The sequence below is a fragment of the Solanum lycopersicum genome, chromosome 11 (genome assembly GCF_036512215.1).
Source record: "Solanum lycopersicum chromosome 11, SLM_r2.1".
In the NCBI taxonomy this organism is placed as follows: Eukaryota; Viridiplantae; Streptophyta; class Magnoliopsida; order Solanales; family Solanaceae; genus Solanum; species Solanum lycopersicum.
The window spans coordinates 33,115,506-33,134,960 of record NC_090810.1 but is presented as its reverse complement, the minus strand read 5'-3'; the positions used below and the strand labels follow the sequence as shown (position 1 = coordinate 33,134,960).

Below are 19,455 nucleotides of genomic sequence, written 5' to 3'. Positions count from 1 at the left end.
TTGAAGCTATAGTGTGATGAAGTTATAAGACCATCTCAAATTCCACTTTATTTTATCCTCCATATTCTTTATTTTTGGAGAGTAAAATAGTGATTGAGCTCTCTAACATCCTTCAATTCACTTTTTATTCTCCATATATAGAGAGTTGAATAGTAGTTCTCCAAATTTGGATAATTACTATTCACACTCTCTATTGTACTTTTTCATTATTTTACTATTATTATTTGTAATTAACATATTATTTTTTATATAAGGCCATGAATTAAATCTCTAATATTTATAATTCTTTTTCAATGTAATAAAATATTTTTAAAAATATACATTATTTAATATATATTACTTTCATTCCGAATTAATAATATTTTTTTTTATATTTTTGTCAATTTAATATAATTTGATTTTATTATCAATATTCACTATAAAGAATGCACAATTTTAAATGGTCTATTATCGTTCAAAATATTCGTAATTCACGTTCTCAAAAGAAGAAATATTACACAATGAAATAATAATCGAGCCGAAAAGATGTTAAACGTACATTCAAAAGTTTGCAATCACATTATACAATTATTCTCCGACAATCGCGTTTTTGGTTAAAGAAAGTTATACATAATGTAATGACTACATGTATTATATTGCACAACATGATAATCGAGGATGAACATAATTTTAATGCACCAATTCAAGATATTGTAGAGGCTCCAATTGCAACGACAAAAATGATGTTAGATGAAAATCTTCAATTTGAACATTTTTTAGCTAGACATAAAAAAAAATACAAAAAATATTCATTTTGAACTCCAAAATGCGTTAATAGAGCATTTATGTGAGCAACGTAATAATTTTAAAAGTTGATATTTATGTAATACTTGTATAATTATATTTCATTAATGATTTCACTTTTATTTGAATGGTTCATTAATTTGTATATCATATAATATTTGCTTTTAGTTTATGTTATTTAGAAACTTAAAATAAAATATAATTTTATATTAAAAAAGAATTTGAAAAAAAATTATATTACATGAAACATTTTATAAAAGTGATTATTTAAGAAAAAAAAAAGAATGAAGGGATTTACATTATGAACTAAGAAAATAAGAATGAAATAGAAATAATAATATAATATTGAGGAGAGAGATTTTTTTTCCAAGAAGTAAAATAAAAAATTGAATTGAAGTTGGTTGTTTGAAAAATAAAAAAAACTCTAAATTTAGAGAGTGAAATAAAAGACAGGGTTAGAAATGCCCTAAACTAAACTTCCAAGATGCATGTTTGTGTTTACTTTTTCCAGCCATCATACATAGATGATACATTAACTTTGGGCCTTTTAACACTGGGTTAAAAGCCCAATAACTCAATTGAAAGATGAAGCAGGAAACTGTAATGACCCGTACATTATTTTTGAGAATATTGAACTATACGTTTAGATTGAGTTAATTAATTGATGGGTAATTGTAGATAATGGACTGAATCAATAGTTAATGGGTTAAAGTGATAAATTATTTAAAATTCAATACTATTTGACCCTTATATACTAAATAAGTAGTAGGGTTTATTATTTATATATATAAAAATAAATAAAGATAATAAGAAGGGAGGAAGGGAGAAACTAATTGTGCAGGGCGTCATGGGACCTCGACAGTTCGCATCAAGGTAAGAGGCTTCCCTCCATATCCATAGTAAATAGATTATAGTGCATACCATATATGAATATATAATAATATTATATTCGTGGAAAATTGATGCACATGAATTGTGATATTGGGGTTGGAGGGATAATTCTGACAACTATCATTAATTAAGTTAAAAAAAAAACAATTTTTATAAAAGAGGGGCATATTATTATATTATATTTTGGTGGTCTAAAATAGGCATGGGATTACAACAATTAGGCATACCAAGCAGCGTCGCTTTTATACATTTGGGAGGATTTAATTATTATTATTATTTGTTATTTGATGGTCAATGAGGGCTTCGAATTTTACAATGATAATGAGGTAATTGAATCTAATATGGGTTAGAGTTTCGTAGGGTTACTATCTATGTATTTGTTTAAATTCTGAAAACTTTACTTATAGTTATTAAGTTACAATTCAAGCTTGAGATATTGAACCAATAATTGAATATTAGGTATATTATGCTATGGAAACTATTAGAGTGTAGTGTTTGGAGAAATTATGACTTAATCCTAGATATGAAATTTGACATATTGGTTGGAATAAAGATTTAGAAATTTTATTGAGCGAGTTGTTGGGTCAAGGCTAGACATAATTATATAGGTGTTTTTAGTTCCAAACCTTATTGTGCATATTCACTTGAATAGATGGTATTGATTTGGAAGCTCAGCGAAACGGGAAGGCTCAAGTCCCGGGGTGATTGTTAGATTGTTTGAGGCAAGTGAATTTCTAAACTCATTCTTAAGTGTATGGAATGCGTGTATTTCCTTGTGGTATATGTTTGGGAGTAACGGAATTGGTGATGGGTTGACTTGTCCACATTGATTAATTCTAATGATGAAAAATAAGAAATAACAACAGGCAATGTGATTAATTGTTTATGTTGATGTGTTGAGAAAGGTTTGGTGGCTTGTTGAATCATTGTTGATGTGATTTCATGTTTGTATGGTTGTGAACTGTGCAATGTTATGAAAATGGTCATCTCCTCATTATTTGTGTGAACATGTCATTTGCATTATTCTGAGACATGGTTGTGAAAGTGTTATGTGCATTGAGAAAGAATGATAACTTAAAGAGGATGTACCATTTCGAGAGACGTATCGCGCGCCGCGATGGATACTATATTTCGAGGGACGTATCGCGCGCCGCGATGGTTACTATTATCGAGGGTCGTGTCGTGCGCCGCGACAGATGCAAGGACAGATATGTCCCCCATGGGTCCCGGACTGAGAGACAGCGGGTGTGTATCACTAGGTCAGACATGCATCATTATACTTGACATTGCATTCCATTACATTGCACATACTTATCATTAGTGAACTTGATATTGTGTTTTGCTGATCTAGTGATTGCCTTTTTGCGGAACTTGTGATTGTTGAATACTGAGCTTGTTATTGAGGATATATAATTTGTTAAAGTGTTGTTGTGGAGGATATGTAATTTGTTAAAGTGTTGTTGTGGAGGATATGTAATTTGTCTATATGTTTTTGTTGAGTTTCGTTCTATGTAAACTGTGAGTTGTTAGGTTGGGTTGATGTTTATGCAGGTTGTAGTTGTGGAGGTTCGGTTGGGGTGGTAGGAGTACCCGTATTTCATCCCCTTAGCTTGTGTTTAGCCGTTTACTTGCTGAGTACCGTGTGGTTTGGTACTCACCCCTTGCGTCTACAAATTTTTGTAGGTTATGAGCCTGGATTTTTGTTGTACTTGTCATTCTCTTCTTTTCCGAGGCTTCTTGGAGATTGGTCAGGTAGCTGTTTCCATCGCAGCAGACTTTCTTCTCCTTAATTATGATCTTGTTCTATTCTAGAAACAAGTTCATTAGAGACTTGAGTTTTTCTTTTGAATCAATTGTAATACTTTAGAGGCTTGTACACGTGACTACCAGGTTTTGGGGGTTTTATTAAGTTACTTATATTTTGTTTCCGCACTTTATTGTAATGGTTGAGTTTTAGGCTGACTTGTCTTGGTGGGATAAGACGAGTGCCATCACGCCCATTTTTGGGTCGTGACAAAATGGTATCAGAGCCCCAGGTTCATAGGTCTCACATGTGTACAAGTCGAGTCTAAATAGAGTCTCGATGATCGGTACGAAGACGTCTGTACCTATCTTTGAGAGGCTGTAGTGACTTTTAGGAAATATCTTCACTTCTTGGATCTCTATTGTGCGTACTTGGACCCATTTTGATTCTTATCGCCTCCCTCCATTCGTTCTCATTTATGTGATGACTCGTGCGTAGTTCTTTTTATGAATTATTGGCATGTCGTGTATTGGTTTGATGTTAGATCTGGTATTAAGGTGAAAATGATATACTTATGAAACGAATGCGTGATCATATTTGAAAGAGTTGAGTAAGGTTAGTTATCATTGTAAAATAATAATAATAAATATAGTACTTATCTGGTATAAGCAAAATATGGAGTGGTTCGACAATTAAAAGTTAAGTGTTTGAAGAATTGACTAGATAATAGTGTAATACAATTGATATAGTTGTCATACCATTAATGGGTTGCTTAGCAAATGATGTTGCACCAATTCAGGTCAGAATCCCTTCTGTGGTTTCACAGATTGAGTGTATACCAAAGAACGTCATGATACGACTATTACAATGGTATTGATGGGTACTTGGTTAGAATTATGGAATGTGTTACTTTTGATATTGACCTTGCTTACGAAAGAATACATATAACTTGGGTTAGATACAAAACTAATCGGGTAATATTTTACAGCTATTTGATGGATGAAGTGTGTGACCTATTTGGAAATGATCTTCTCAATAGATATGATATGTTCTAGTGGTGGATGTAATGGATTTTCACGAAATGGTACTAATGGTACATGAAAATGAATACGTTGATGTCAAGTGCGATTACTAACTACTCAAATAGTTATCGGTTATATCACATGCTCGTATAATGAGATTCGATGTTGTATTGACATTTTAACCAGCTAGCTTGTTACTACACCTGAATGAGTTAAAGCATTATTTATAAGGAAATTTTAGTGGTAGATCTTTGGTATGATATAAATACATTTAGGTAGTGAAGTGTATCCCAAAATTCTAAATGAGGTCAAATAATTTTATCTTAAGCTCAAAATGAGTATATTGATATCGGAATGACAAATTTATAAATAAAGAAAGTCTTAGTGAGTATACTTGGGTGAACGAAATTGGAGCATTTTAGAAATAATATGCGCGTAAATTGAGTGAGTCTTTTGGATGGTTTGCACATCTAGGTTTGGGATGTCATGTTGATGGCAAGGTTGAATTCGTGGTAATGACAAGATCTAACTAAGCATGATGGTAATAATTTTTTACGATGAATTAGGATTGAAATGCAACTATACGACAAGGTTTGTTGTGGATTTTATATGGTAATGATGACTTTTAATTATCTAAGATTATGATTACTACTATTTGGTAAGTAGTATGATTTTATGAAAAGTTGTATGAGATGTAGGGACACCACTCGAATAGAATTGAAAGAAGCTAAAGTCGTGATGAAAAGAATTAGTGGTATGTAGCTTAGCTTCAGTGCGAGGAGACAAATAGGATTTACTTTGATTGCAAGGGTTAATGGTGTATCTTCAGAGGAATTTGGATAATTGAGTTCAGAGACACGTAATTTCACTTGTTTTGCCTAATTATGATAATATATAGTGTCACAAGATCAATAGATTGGTTTAAAAAGAAATATTAGATAAAACTAGAGAACTGAGTGTACGGACGTTCAACTAGAGTATGATGATTAGTTCTTTTTGTGATTTTGAGTTTGGAAAGGAGTATGGTAGGATTTTTGGCGAAGAATATGATAAGATCGATGGAAAGGCGATCAATGACAAGGTAGGATACATAAATTAATAAAAATCTTCAAGGTATGAGCTAATGTTGATAGATAAAAGGATCAAGTTATAAAGTTGGATTCAAAATTCATGTTTTTCATGGTGAGTTTAGATTGATGATAGTGTGTTTAATCAAGGTATGAATGGTTAAGGTAAGAAATGATTGATCACTTGGAGTATGAAGCACTTGGAATGACTCAAAAATAATTTGATTAGTAAATTTTGTTACTTTTGATTATTATACTTAACTGGGGTTTCAATATATCATGAATTGTTGGTAAAAGGATAAGACTGGTAATCAAGTCAGCGAAAGGAAAAAGAGAATGGTGTATTTAAGGGTTCAAGATTTGTAGAATTTTATGCCATGGAAAGAATCTAAGAAAAGTGAAGGAATAAGACCTCTCGTATAAACCCTTGGTTGGTAGTTGAAGGATTTATTGATTTTTTTTATTTTATTTTATTTTTTATGCCTATGAGGTTAGATATGACTGTGAGATATGAACTAGTTCTGTACAAACTTACTAAGAAGTTATCATAGACTTTTCTAAAGGTTGAGTTTTGGTTGGGTGACAGATAACTATATGTGGAAGATTCTATGTAGTTATGTCGAGCTAGATTGTTCAAATTATGATAGGTAACTTATTGATGTTTAACGGTGTGGACCTTTTACATAATTTAATGAGGATTTGAGGGGATTGAAATTTGTGTTATCACCCTTGGATGAGACTGTTATTTATCATGTGATACTTAAATGGAAAGAGAGAGAAAGTCATAGTTCAATATTTTTGGAGGTTATAATTTACTTGCTAAGAAGACTTTTAAACTAGTGATAGTTTGAGAGTAAGGTAAATGGATGTTGTGGTTATGATGTTTGTTGATATTAAGAGTGTTGACTTCGATGGAATATTATGAGAAGTATGTGGAGTTTGACAATCGAGTATGTGTAAGATTGTAATGATATCAGGCTAGTTGAATGTGGGCAGCTAAAAAAAATCTGATATGGAGTCATTTAACTATAATTGTTTGATATGTTTACTATGAAAAGAGTATCTTATGTTATCCAGCCTTGATTTTGTACATTTTTAGGTAACCACCTACTTCGTTTTAAAAAAAAAGGTTTAGAGTGTGATTCGTTCCATATACTCGTGTGTTTTTCAACATCTATGGGTGGATTTCTAGTGGTGGATCGGATGTACCGATCCTCTTATATCTTCTTGATAAGGTAGGATCCTTGGTTAGACTTGTTCACTTTAGTTATGACATATTTGATGTTGTTTGAAAAAAATTAGAAATATATCATTATTTTTATATGTACAACCTTGCTTATGGGAACTTACAAAAGAGCTTTTGTGAATAGTTACGGTTATCGGACAGTGTTGTAAAAGGTTATTCATCCTAGCGTGTACCATTTGTAGGGTGCTTACTTGATCTTGTTCTTCTTTGGATTAGATATGTTTGATTATCCCTTGGTGAGTATTCGATGTCTAAACATAAAACTTTTATAACTTAAGTTTGTGGGAAGATTGTGTTGTGGAAAGGAAATCTTGATAAGATATGTGATGGCTTGTGTGTTATGATTGTGGTTCTTAGCTAAAGTTCACTTCTGGTAGTAGTTGGTATCTGTTCAGAATGTTATTTTGGTTATGTGAGAAAAGATTTGTCTTGATGGATGTATTATGGTCTAGTAGGTTTCAATTTATATTGAGTTCATTGGTTAGTTTGTGGCTTGATAATCACTCTTGATATAAAAATCTCCCAAAGTTTTATTTGAAAGTTCATTTCTTAGTAGTTGGTCGTGAGGGAATGGTCTTAAGGATGAGCTCACCTAGAGAGATGAACATCGACTGGTAGGTCATAACTTAGACATATGGTCACGTTGGTTATTCTTTCTTCTTCTTCCTTATGTTCGAGGACGAACATGATTTTTAGTGATGGATAATGTAATGACCCGTACATTATTTTTGAGAATATTGAACTATACGTTTAGATTGAGTTAATTAATTGATGGGTAATTGTAGATAATGGACTGAATCAATAGTTAATGGGTTAAAGTGATAAATTATTTAAAATTCAATACTATTTGACCCTTATATACTAAATAAGTAGTAGGGTTTATTATTTATATATATAAAAATAAATAAAGATAATAAGAAGGGAGGAAGGAGAAACTAATTGTGCAGGGCGTCATGGGACCTCGACAGTTCGCATCAAGGTAAGAGGCTTCCCTCCATATCCATAGTAAATAGATTATAGTGCATACCATATATGAATATATAATAATATTATATTCGTGGAAAATTGATGCACATGAATTGTGATATTGGGGTTGGAGGGATAATTCTGACAACTATCATTAATTAAGTTAAAAAAAAAACAATTTTTATAAAAGAGGGGCATATTATTATATTATATTTTGGTGGTCTAAAATAGGCATGGGATTACAACAATTAGGCATACCAAGCAGCGTCGCTTTTATACATTTGGGAGGATTTAATTATTATTATTATTTGTTATTTGGTGGTCAATGAGGGCTTCGAATTTTACAATGATAATGAGGTGATTGAATCTAATATGGGTTAGAGTTTCGTAGGGTTACTATCTATGTATTTGTTTAAATTCTGAAAACTTTACTTATAGTTATTAAGTTACAATTCAAGCTTGAGATATTGAACCAATAATTGAATATTAGGTATATTATGCTATGGAAACTATTAGAGTGTAGTGTTTGGAGAAATTATGACTTAATCCTAGATATGAAATTTGACATATTGGTTGGAATAAAGATTTAGAAATTTTATTGAGCAAGTTGTTGGGTCAAGGCTAGACATAATTATATAGGTGTTTTTAGTTCCAAAACCTTATTGTGCATATTCACTTGAATAGATGGTATTGATTTGGAAGCTCAGCGAAACGGGAAGGCTCAAGTCCCGGGGTGATTGTTAGATTGTTTGAGGCAAGTGAATTTCTAAACTCATTCTTAAGTGTATGGAATGCGTGTATTTCCTTGTGGTATATGTTTGGGAGTAACGGAATTGGTGATGGGTTGACTTGTCCACATTGATTAATTCTAATGATGAAAAATAAGGGATAACAACAGGCAATGTGATTAATTGTTTATGTTGATGTGTTGAGAAAGGTTTGGTGGCTTGTTGAATCATTGTTGATGTGATTTCATGTTTGTATGGTTGTGAACTGTGCAATGTTATGAAAATGGTCATCTCTTCATTATTTGTGTGAACATGTCATTTGCATTATTCTGAGACATGGTTGTGAAAGTGTTATGTGCATTGAGAAAGAATGATAACTTAAAGAGGATGTACCATTTCGAGGGACGTATCGCGCGCCGCGATGGATACTATATTTCGAGGGACGTATCGCGCGCTGCAATGGTTACTATTATCGAGGGTCGTGTCGTGCGCCGCGACAGATGCATGGACAGATATGTCCCCCATGGGTCTCGGACTGAGAGACAGCGGGTGTGTATCACTAGGTCAGACATGCATAATTATACTTGACATTGCATTCCATTACATTGCACATACTTATCATTAGTGAACTTGATATTGTGTTTTGCTGATCTAGTGATTGCCTTTTTGCGGAACTTGTGATTGTTGAATACTGAGCTTGTTATTGAGGATATATAATTTGTTAAAGTGTTGTTGTGGAGGATATGTAATTTGTTAAAGTGTTGTTGTGGAGGATATGTAATTTGTCTATATGTTTTTGTTGAGTTTCGTTCTATGTAAATTGTGAGTTGTTAGGTTGGGTTGATGTTTATGCAGGTTGTAGTTGTGGAGGTTCGGTTGGGGTGGTAGGAGTACCCGTATTTCATCCCCTTAGCTTGTGTTTAGCCGTTTACTTGCTGAGTACCGTGTGGTTTGGTACTCACCCCTTGCGTCTACAAATTTTTGTAGGTTATGAGCCTGGATTTTTGTTGTACTTGTCATTCTCTTCTTTTCCGAGGCTTCTTGGAGATTGGTCAGGTAGCTGTTTCCATCGCAGCAGACTTTCTTCTCCTTAATTATGATCTTGTTCTATTCTAGAAACAAGTTCATTAGAGACTTGAGTTTTTCTTTTGAATCAATTGTAATACTTTAGAGGCTTGTACACGTGACTACCAGGTTTTGGGGGTTTTATTAAGTTACTTATATTTTGTTTCCGCACTTTATTGTAATGGTTGAGTTTTAGGCTGACTTGTCTTGGTGGGATAAGACGAGTGCCATCACGCCCATTTTTGGGTCGTGACAGAAACTACCAACTATATTATGAAAAATTTAGCTAACTAATTAAAAAACTTTAATTTATGTAGTGATAATCTTCATACTTTAATAATATTAGTAAACATATCAAAAATGTCATTATTTTAAGAATAAAAAAGTTATTCTGATACAAATCATGTTTTCTCTTTCATAGGCATTTAATTATGCTTTTTTCAATTTCTCTCTAAAATTAATCCAAATCAAATATCCCTAAATTTTCAGATTCAATATATTTTTATTTTGGATTATTTTCCTTTACTTTCGTTTCAAGATTTGATTTGAAGATTAACATTGATTTGGGTATTCATGTTTATCATATTCTTTATTATTTGCTTACTAATTTTACTGTTTTTAAAAATCTTTTTGATTTGTTGTTGTTCTTAAAACCTCTTTTAGGGATTGATATCCAAAGTTCTTTCAAGAGAGTTACTAGAGGTATCGGACAAAATAATCAAACTTCTTCTGATTTCCCATCATTTAATCTTTTTCTTTCACTCAAGAAATAAACAACAATGTAGGTTTCGCTTCAAAATCTATAGAGGACAGACGACGGTGAAAATTGAAGGACTCTGTCGGTGTGCAAAATCCCACACAAATTCATAATGACGAAGTTGAAGAAGACCAAATTGTCGGAGAAGAGGTTTTTTTTATTTTTTGCATGTTTAGTTGAATTTGTTTTAGTAACTTTTATGATTCAAATAAATACATGTTACAATGCGTTTGTACTATTATAGAATAGATTTTGAAAATGTATATGTAATTTTGATTCTGTTATAGTTAGTATGCATTTTTGTATTTCATAGATTTATTGTATTTTGTATTCTGATTTTTTTGTGTTAGGTATGTCAATATAACACATATTATGCGTTTGATTATGTTATTTACTATTATAAAATAGATTTGTAAGTGAATATGGAATTTTGATTCTGTTATATTTAGTATGTATTTTTGTATTTCATAGATTTAATGTATTTTGTACTCATAGATTTGGAAGTGTATATGAAATTATGATTCTATTATAGTGTCACGACCCAAATCCGGGCCGCGACTGGCACCCACACTTACCCTCCTATGTGAGCGAACCAACCAATCTAAACCTTAACATTTCAATATAAACAGAAAGTAATGCGGAAGACTTAACTCATTAAATAAAGACCAATTCATTAACTTCTAAAATTCAACATCTATTATTCCCAAAATCTGGAAGTCATCATCACAAGAACATCTACGATCAAATGACTAAACTAAGAGTATTCTAAAAGCTAAAAATACTTAGGAAGCTAGTCCATGCCGGAAGTTTAAGGCATCAAGACTTGAAGAAGAAGACCCAGTCCAAGCTAGAAGCATTAGCTCACCCTGAATATCCGGTATGACGAAGACTGGCTAGAATCACTGCTGAGTTGAAGATGACGGAACGTTTGCTGCACTTCCACAAATAAACAAGAAGAAAACATAAAAGTAGGGGTCAGTACAAACCACGGGTACTGAGTAGATATCATCGGTCAACTCAAATAGAGAACAGTATATATCAAGTAATATCATAAATCAACTATAAAACTCAACATGTAGCAACAACAGGTACTATAATCATCAATAAGTGCCATCCAGTTCATCCATGAGGGCTCAAGCCTCAATACCATACTCATTTGGGAATTAAGTTCATTAGATTGAATATATTATCATCTTTCAAGATTCATTATCTTTCTTCCTCTTGTGTCGGTATGTGACACTCCGATCCCCTACTACTATGTGTCGGTACGTGACACTCCGATCCCCTAATTCTACGTGTCGGTTCGTGACACCCGATCCCCTATATGTGTCGGTACGTGACACTCCGATCCCCTATATGTGTCGGTACGTGACACTCCGATCCCCTACTACTATGTGTCGGTACGTGACACTCCGATCCCCTAATTCTACGTGTCGGTTCGTGACACCCGATCCCCTATATGTGTCGGTACGTGACACTCCGATCCCCTATATGTGTCAGTACGTGGCACTCCGATCCACTAATTCTACGTGTCGGTTCGTGACACCCGTCCCACTAATACTATGTGTCGGAACGTGACACTCCGATCCACTAATACTATGTGTCGGAACGTGACACTCCGATCCACTAATACTATGTGTCGGAACGTGACACTCCGATCCACTAATATCATTCTGTAAATCATCAAGCCTTCTCTATACCAAGGCATCATCAATCCCATTACTTTAATTCATCAAGCCTTCTTCTATACCAAGGCATCATCAATCCCATTACTTTAATTCATCAAGCCTTCTTCTATACCAAGGCATCATCATTAATAATGTATATTAAAGTTTCTTTTCAAGATTTGGGATTCAATATTTTCATCATGCTTATCTTATCACAATCACATAATCATATTCATGCAAACATACAATTAAGCATATAGTAGGGTTTACAATACTACCAATACATATCATTCTCTATTAAGAGTTTACTATGAAAGCATGAAAACCATAACCTACCTCCACCAAAGAATTGAAATCAAGCAAGTTAATCCTCAAAGCTTGGTGCTTTCCTCTTCTCTCGATCAACTTTCTCTCTCTTTCTCTTGTTCTTTCTATTTTCTTTTTTCAAACCCTCTTTCTTTTACCCTAATTAGTATATAATTAAGAATAAAAGATGGCAATAATACCCCACTAATTAACTTAAGGTTACCTCTTTTAACCCCCAAGAATTTGAGTTATTAATATAAACCCACGAACTTTATAATTAAGGCAAGAATAGTCAAAAACGTCCCTTAAAACTTAACCAGAAATCCGACTCCAACTGGGATTACGCAAGTTGTGACGGGCCGTCGCTCCTGCGACGGTCCGTCCTGCTGTCCGTCGCATAGTTCAGAAACTTGATTTTGGGTGAATGGCCTGTGACGGTCCGTCACACCTGTGACGGTCCGTCCTGCCACTCCGTTACGAAGTTCAGAGAGTCGATTTTCAGTATCCAATTTCAGATTTTCTAAGTGTTTTGAAACGAGACCCTGTGATGGTCCGTCGTGCCCATGACGGTCCGTCGTGGAGTCCGTCGCCTCAGCCTGTTTTTCCAGAAATAAAATCTGCTGCTCAAAACGACTAAACAGGTCGTTACATATAGTTAGTATGTATTTTTGTATTTCATAGATTTAATGTATTTTGTATTCATAGATTTGGAAGTGTATATGAATTTTTGATTATGTTATAATTAGTATGTATTTTTGTATTTCGTAGATTTAATGTATTTTGTATTCTGTTTTTTTTTGTATTAGTTATGTCGATGTTGAGAGTTTTAAGCGTCTGTTACTTTTTAAAAGTTTTCTCTTCCCTAAAGAGCTCTTATTTGTTATATAAATTTTGTATTCTTTTTAATTAAACCAAGTAATTGAAAAAAAATTAACATACACAATAAGATAAAATTTTGACATTATCACTAAATATTGAAACTATTGACACAATATCCTATTAAATATTAAAATATTAACATTTTAAAAAAATTTCCCTATATTATTTGGCAGAAAAAAACAGCATTAAAGCTTCTTTTATGGTTCCAAAATAAATGATCCATGTGTTGGTTGGGGGCTTCATGGATCCACTCATTTAATTTTCAGTCCTAATTTTTATTCTTCTCAATTTAAGTCATCTAGTCAAAGTGTCAAACTCTTTTTTTCACACTTTAAAAGCTTATTCAGAAGTTAGTTGGATTTAATGTAGTTAAGTGTAATTAGACTGTTTGGCATGTTTGATTGGTTATGCAGGTAATTGAATATAATTGATAAAGGTAATTATACTTTCTAATTGTCATGAGGGGCTGACTAATTCAACTGATCACATTTTTAATTTTTGATTTTATTTTTTTATCTGATATTCAATATCCACATTGAAAATTGATTAATTCTGATTTTGTGATATTTGGAATCCCACTAGGAGGAGAATGTTTCTTGCCAAGAATTTTTTTCTATTAGGATCAAATCCAAAATCTCTAATTAAGAGGGAATAATATCATCCACTATATCATATCCTTTGATGGTCACACTTATACATACCAACAAAGATATGTTGTGTATACACAACATGACCTAATTATATTAAATAGTTACTAAAATTTTGTGTTAAGCACGAATCCAATATTTGTTTATAAATTTATCTTTCAAGTGGTGTTAATTAAATAATATTAAAAATCTTATTAAGTATAAAATAAATATATGATAAATATTATTAATGTTGATAAGTTTTAAATGACACTGATAAAATAATTTTATATTTTTTTCCTAAAATAAATTATGATATATATTTGTGTGTTAGTAAATTATCTCATTCTTTTTTTATGCAAAACTAATTTGAAGAGGTTCATTGGGATGTTCATAATGAAAATATTTTTCTTACCATTAATTTTTTATTCAATGTAGTTCTAAAATTTACACAAATATTATCATCGACATTCAATATAATATAGCTATAACTAAAAGATATGAATTTAAAGCAAAAAGATACCACTAAAGGGGTACAATAATTTGGCAAAAACTATACACTAATTAAACTAAAATAAAACAAGAAAAACACTTTTTAAATATTTTCAAAAATGTCCTTGCTAAAGAAGATATGTCGACGGAAACATGTCTGCTTCAACCTTAAACTCTCTCTTATATAATATTCACTCTGTTTCTAATTACTTGTACACTTTAAATCAAGAAAGGATATTTTTTTATCTATAATATCCTCAATTAAATAACTAATTATTTTGAAAAATTTTCATCCACTTCATAATTAATAAGAATAAAATGATAAACTCACTATTTCATTAATTATTTTCTTAATAGGTGTGCTAATTAAAAAATGAAAAGTAATTAAGAACAGAAGAACTAAGAGAAAATATTTTCAAAAATGCCATTGCTGAGTCGATGAATACGTGTCTGCTTCGTTGTTATATAGTAAGAGGATATATTTTTATTGGACTTGCATTTATAATGCTAATATAATTATAGATAGTAGTGTAGTAGAAAGTAGCAAGTGTGCTGACCCATAAATCCTTCAAAAATAGGCTCAATAAATGAATTGATTGAGAAGTACATTTACTTCCTATCTACCTAACAAACTTTAATTTCTTATCTGTCATGAAAAAGATGACTTAACATTTTTTTGGTTTTATTTACTACTATATACATCACCTACTATTTGGACTACTAAAAGTCATCACAAAACTTTTTGTTGTTAATCCAAATTCTAAGGTATGTTACTTAAAAATGCTATTTTGGTGTTGTTTTTTAATCCATTATCATGAAAATATACAAATGTTCTTACAAAGTTATAATCTTTTTATCTTATGGTAATTCAAGTAGGTTGAGTGTTAAAAAATTTCTTGTATATGACACTATTTAGAGTTGTCAAAGTCATTCTTGAATTTTTCTATAACAACAAGAACTATGGCTCAATTCCAAGATTGTGAGTCTAGAAGTTTCTAAACTTTAGGTCCTAAGGCGGATCTAAGGTGGGTTCTGTGATTTTAGTGAACTCATTGCTTTCGCCTCGAACTATATAGTTATGTACAAGAAAACTTTGAAATGTTTCTGTAGATTAAGATCACATTATTTCGTAGTCATTACTCTTCTTTCCTCTATGTGTCTGTCGCGTGCTGCTCTCCGTATCACATTATTTCATTGTTGTTACTGCTCGGAAATGCTTTATTTTAAGCCGAGACAACCTATATATCTCTATGAGGTAGGTGTAAGGTCTGCATACACTGTATCTCCTCCGACTCTACTTGTGAGATTACATTGGGTATATTTTTGTTGACTCTAGATCCTGAATTCGTTTTTGTATAATTTGGAGTCCAGGCAATGAAGGAAATCTTGGTAGGATGTTATTCTACTAAAGTGTTTCCAAATCTTGACATTATAATCCTTACCATAATACTATGTGTATATATTCAGAGGCGGATCTTGGACCGTCCCATGATTCAACTGAACTCACTACTTTCAGCTCTAACTATATACATCACACTCGTTTTGAACTCACGGACTCTAGGCAATGGAGGAAAGCTTTTATGATGTTAAAGTCACACTCGTTCTGGACTAATCGATTTAGATACATTAGACTCTAGGCAATGGAGGAAATGTTGTTGAATGTTATTCAACTAATTATTTTGAAATCTTGTCATAAGTCTTACAAGCTTTCTCTTTTTCAGTTTCAGCGATTGTGTATATGAAGTGTGTGTGATAAAGAAAGTAGGAAGAGGAGGGAACTTGTAGAGTTGAAAGAATGGGAAGTAAAGAAAGGGAAATCAAATCGCCTGAAGTTCAGTTAGGAGGGAATTCTACTCCAAAACGGGGTTCAAAGAAACTCGGAATCTACTTCCTTGAATCGGATGATAGGAAAACAGCTTTTGGACGTGGTTATAGTGGTGGAGTAGGAGGAGCTACTCCTGTGAATATCCATGGGAAGCCTATTCCGGATATAAACAAGACAGGTGGCTGGATAGCTGCCTTGTTCATTTTCGGAAATGAAATGGCTGAGAGAATGGCTTACTTTGGCCTATCTGTTAACATGGTGGCGTTCATGTTCTACGTTATGCACAGGCCTTTTTCTAGTTCTGCCAGTGCTGTTAACAATTTTTTGGGCATATCACAGGCTTCCTCTGTGTTGGGTGGTTTCATTGCTGACGCTTACCTTGGTAGATACTGGACTATTGCTATCTTTACCACCATTTATCTAGCGGTAATTATATTCGATGAATAATTTGCTTGCCTATTGTTTGATCACTTCATTCAAGTAAAGATCTTACTCCTCTGTTGCAATTTGTTTATACTACTTTCTTTTTTAGTCTGTTTAAAAAAAATGTCTCTTAACTTTTCGGCAACTCTCTTATTCTAACTTCCCAGATGACATGTTTAAGATCACTAGACTAAAGGGCGTATTTTGGTTTAAAACCACAAAATTCAAAAGTCTTCTTTACTTCTTAAACTCCGTGTCAAATCAAAACCAAACAAACAAATTGAAACGAAGGGATTAAAAGATAGTAACATTCACTTACTTCTTTATGGTTATGTAGGGATTGACAGGAATAACATTAGTAGCAACTATTAAGGTATTTGTGCCCAATCAAGATCAGTGTGATCAGATTGCCCTTCTTCTAGGAAACTGTGAACCAGCGAAATCTTGGCAAATGATGTACTTATACACAGTGTTATATGTGACGGGATTCGGAGCAGCAGGGATAAGGCCTTGTGTCTCATCATTCGGGGCTGATCAATTCGATGAGAGAAGCAGAAACTACAGGTCACACCTGGACAGGTTTTTTAACTTCTTTTACCTGTCAGTCACAGTTGGGGCCATCGTGGCCTTCACCGCAGTTGTGTATATTCAAATGAAACATGGATGGGGAGCTGCTTTTGGGTCATTGGCAATTGCCATGGGCCTGTCCAACATGTTATTCTTTGCTGGCACTCCTATGTATAGGCATAGGTTGCCTGGAGGCAGTCCTCTCACGCGTGTTGCGCAAGTCCTAGTTGCTGCCTTCCGCAAGAGGAATGTTTCATTCCAAAGCAGCGAGTTTGTAGGCTTGTATGAACTTCCTGGTAAAAGATCTGCTATCAAGGGCAGCAGCAAGATAGCTCATACCGATGAATTCAGGTAAGTTTTTAAGGTTGCTCCTTTTTTTCACTTTCTTCATGTTGTTGAATTGTGTTATGGTCACATTTATAAGCTTAAGCTGTTAGGTAAAACATACTTTTGTTTACTTAATTATGTCTTCACTATATGTGTGCCCAATGTAGATATTTGGACAAAGCAGCTCTGCAGCTAAAAGATGATGATGGTGCCAATCCTTGGCGGCTTTGCACCGTGACTCAAGTAGAAGAAGTTAAAATCCTTCTGAAACTTCTTCCGATTCCAGCCTGCACTATAATGTTAAGTGTGGTTCTTACGGAGTACTTGACTCTATCAGTCCAACAGGCATATACGTTGAACACTCACATGGGACATTTGAAACTTCCTGTCACCTGCATGCCAGTCTTTCCAGGCCTCAGCATATTTGTTCTGCTCTCCCTCTATTACTCTGTGTTTGTTCCAATATCTAGGCAGATCACTGGCAACCCCCATGGTGCTTCTCAGCTTCAGAGAGTTGGCATTGGCTTGGCAGTCTCTATACTCTCGGTGGCGTGGGCTGGTGTCTTTGAGAGGTACCGAAGAACTTACGCAATACAACATGGTTATGAGGCTAGTTTTTTGACTCAAATGCCTGACCTCAGTGCCTATTGGTTACTAATCCAATATTGTCTAATTGGGATAGCTGAAGTATTTTGCATAGTGGGATTACTCGAATTTCTGTATGAAGAGGCTCCTGATGCAATGAGAAGCATTGGTTCAGCTTATGCTGCTGTGGCTGGTGGTCTTGGTTGTTTTGCAGCCACCATTTTGAACAGCATTGTCAAGTCTGTCACACGGGGAAAAGGCGAAACACGAGAATCCTGGCTTTCCCAGAACATAAACACTGGCAGATTCGACTACTTCTATTGGCTCCTCACTGTCATGAGTCTCATCAATTTTGCTGCATTTCTTTATGCAGCACATTGTTATCAGTACAGATCAAAGGATGGGACTGACAGACAAAGTGAGAAAGGGCCTGGATCCGATCATACCAGTATTAACGCACAAGATCCCATTAAAAATCCGCAGTTAAGTGTGTTTGGGCGAGAGTAGTACCCTTGGAAATCCTTGGGTTGCGTCCCTTGCTCACAAAATGTGAAAAAAGAGCATACCTTTGCCACTATCTCAACCACTACTAGTAAGTAACGTTGTTCCTTAACAAAGACGAAAAAAGAAAGAAAAATCTATTCTTGTAAGTGACAGTTATAGTAGGGTGCCGAGGGTGTACCAAAAACAACCTTTCTGCCCCCACAAAGGTAGGGGGGTAAGCTCTGCGTACATCCTAATCTTCACAGACTCCACTTGTGGGACTTCACTAGATATGTTGTCGTTGTTGACATAGTAATATTAGGAGGCAAATGAAGCCAAGACCTGAGAAAGAAACGAATTACTCTCAGTTACTGGAAAATAATAGGATATATGGCTATTCATTCATGGTGTTTTATCTTGTAATGTTGTTGAGATTGTTCATCAATTGATTCTTGCACACTTGAGCATGTTGAAATGTTGATGTCTTGGAACTTTCGACTTAGCCATTTCTTCCGTAGTATATAGTTCATAATCAGAGTCTTTTAGTCCTTGGGTGTATATTTATACATACAATTGAGTTGTGTTAGAATTCTAGAATTTCAGACTCGGCCAGCCACTGTGTAAGATGATAATATTTAAACAATGAGAGCACTAAGAGCAAGTATAGATCATTACCCAAATGTATAAAACAGTGAGAGACTCTGAAATTGCAAAAAAAGACACACAAGTTTCTGCTAGTTGTGTTAATGATAGACCATCAGATCGAGGAGAAACAGTTCAAAGTAGTTTGGAAAATGGAAAAGAGCCTAAAATACCTTCAAAATATTGAAAATAGTATAAAATTATCCTCCATCCACCTATTGGCTCAAAAATACCCTTTTCACCCACTTATTCGGTCCAAAATACCTTTGTCATCCACCTTTTGATTCAAAATTGATCACTTATTTAACGGTTTTATATTTAAACTATTTAAATATTTTTTTTTAAATACGTGGCGCTCAACTAT

The 19,455-nt window shown here is 33.6% G+C and overlaps 1 protein-coding gene across 3 annotated transcripts; it reads left to right on the top strand.

Annotated features, from left to right (window-relative positions):
* The first annotated feature begins 14,861 nt into the window (after positions 1-14,861).
* Positions 14,862-18,924, top strand: LOC101250102 (protein NRT1/ PTR FAMILY 6.1). 3 transcript variants are annotated; one of them, XM_004253185.5, is made up of 4 exons: positions 14,862-15,004; positions 15,961-16,490; positions 16,825-17,405; positions 17,549-18,924. In XM_004253185.5, exons 2-4 carry the CDS (start codon positions 16,035-16,037, stop codon positions 18,471-18,473), a joined length of 1,962 nt encoding a protein of 653 aa, XP_004253233.1. In that variant the 5' UTR covers positions 14,862-15,004; positions 15,961-16,034; the 3' UTR covers positions 18,474-18,924. The 3 variants fall into 3 exon arrangements, with proteins under 3 accessions (XP_004253233.1, XP_010314891.1, XP_010314892.1); XM_010316589.4 differs by having other exon boundaries at positions 14,997-15,264; XM_010316590.4 differs by lacking the exon at positions 14,862-15,004 and adding an exon at positions 15,048-15,494.
* The last annotated feature ends 531 nt before the right edge of the window (positions 18,925-19,455 follow it).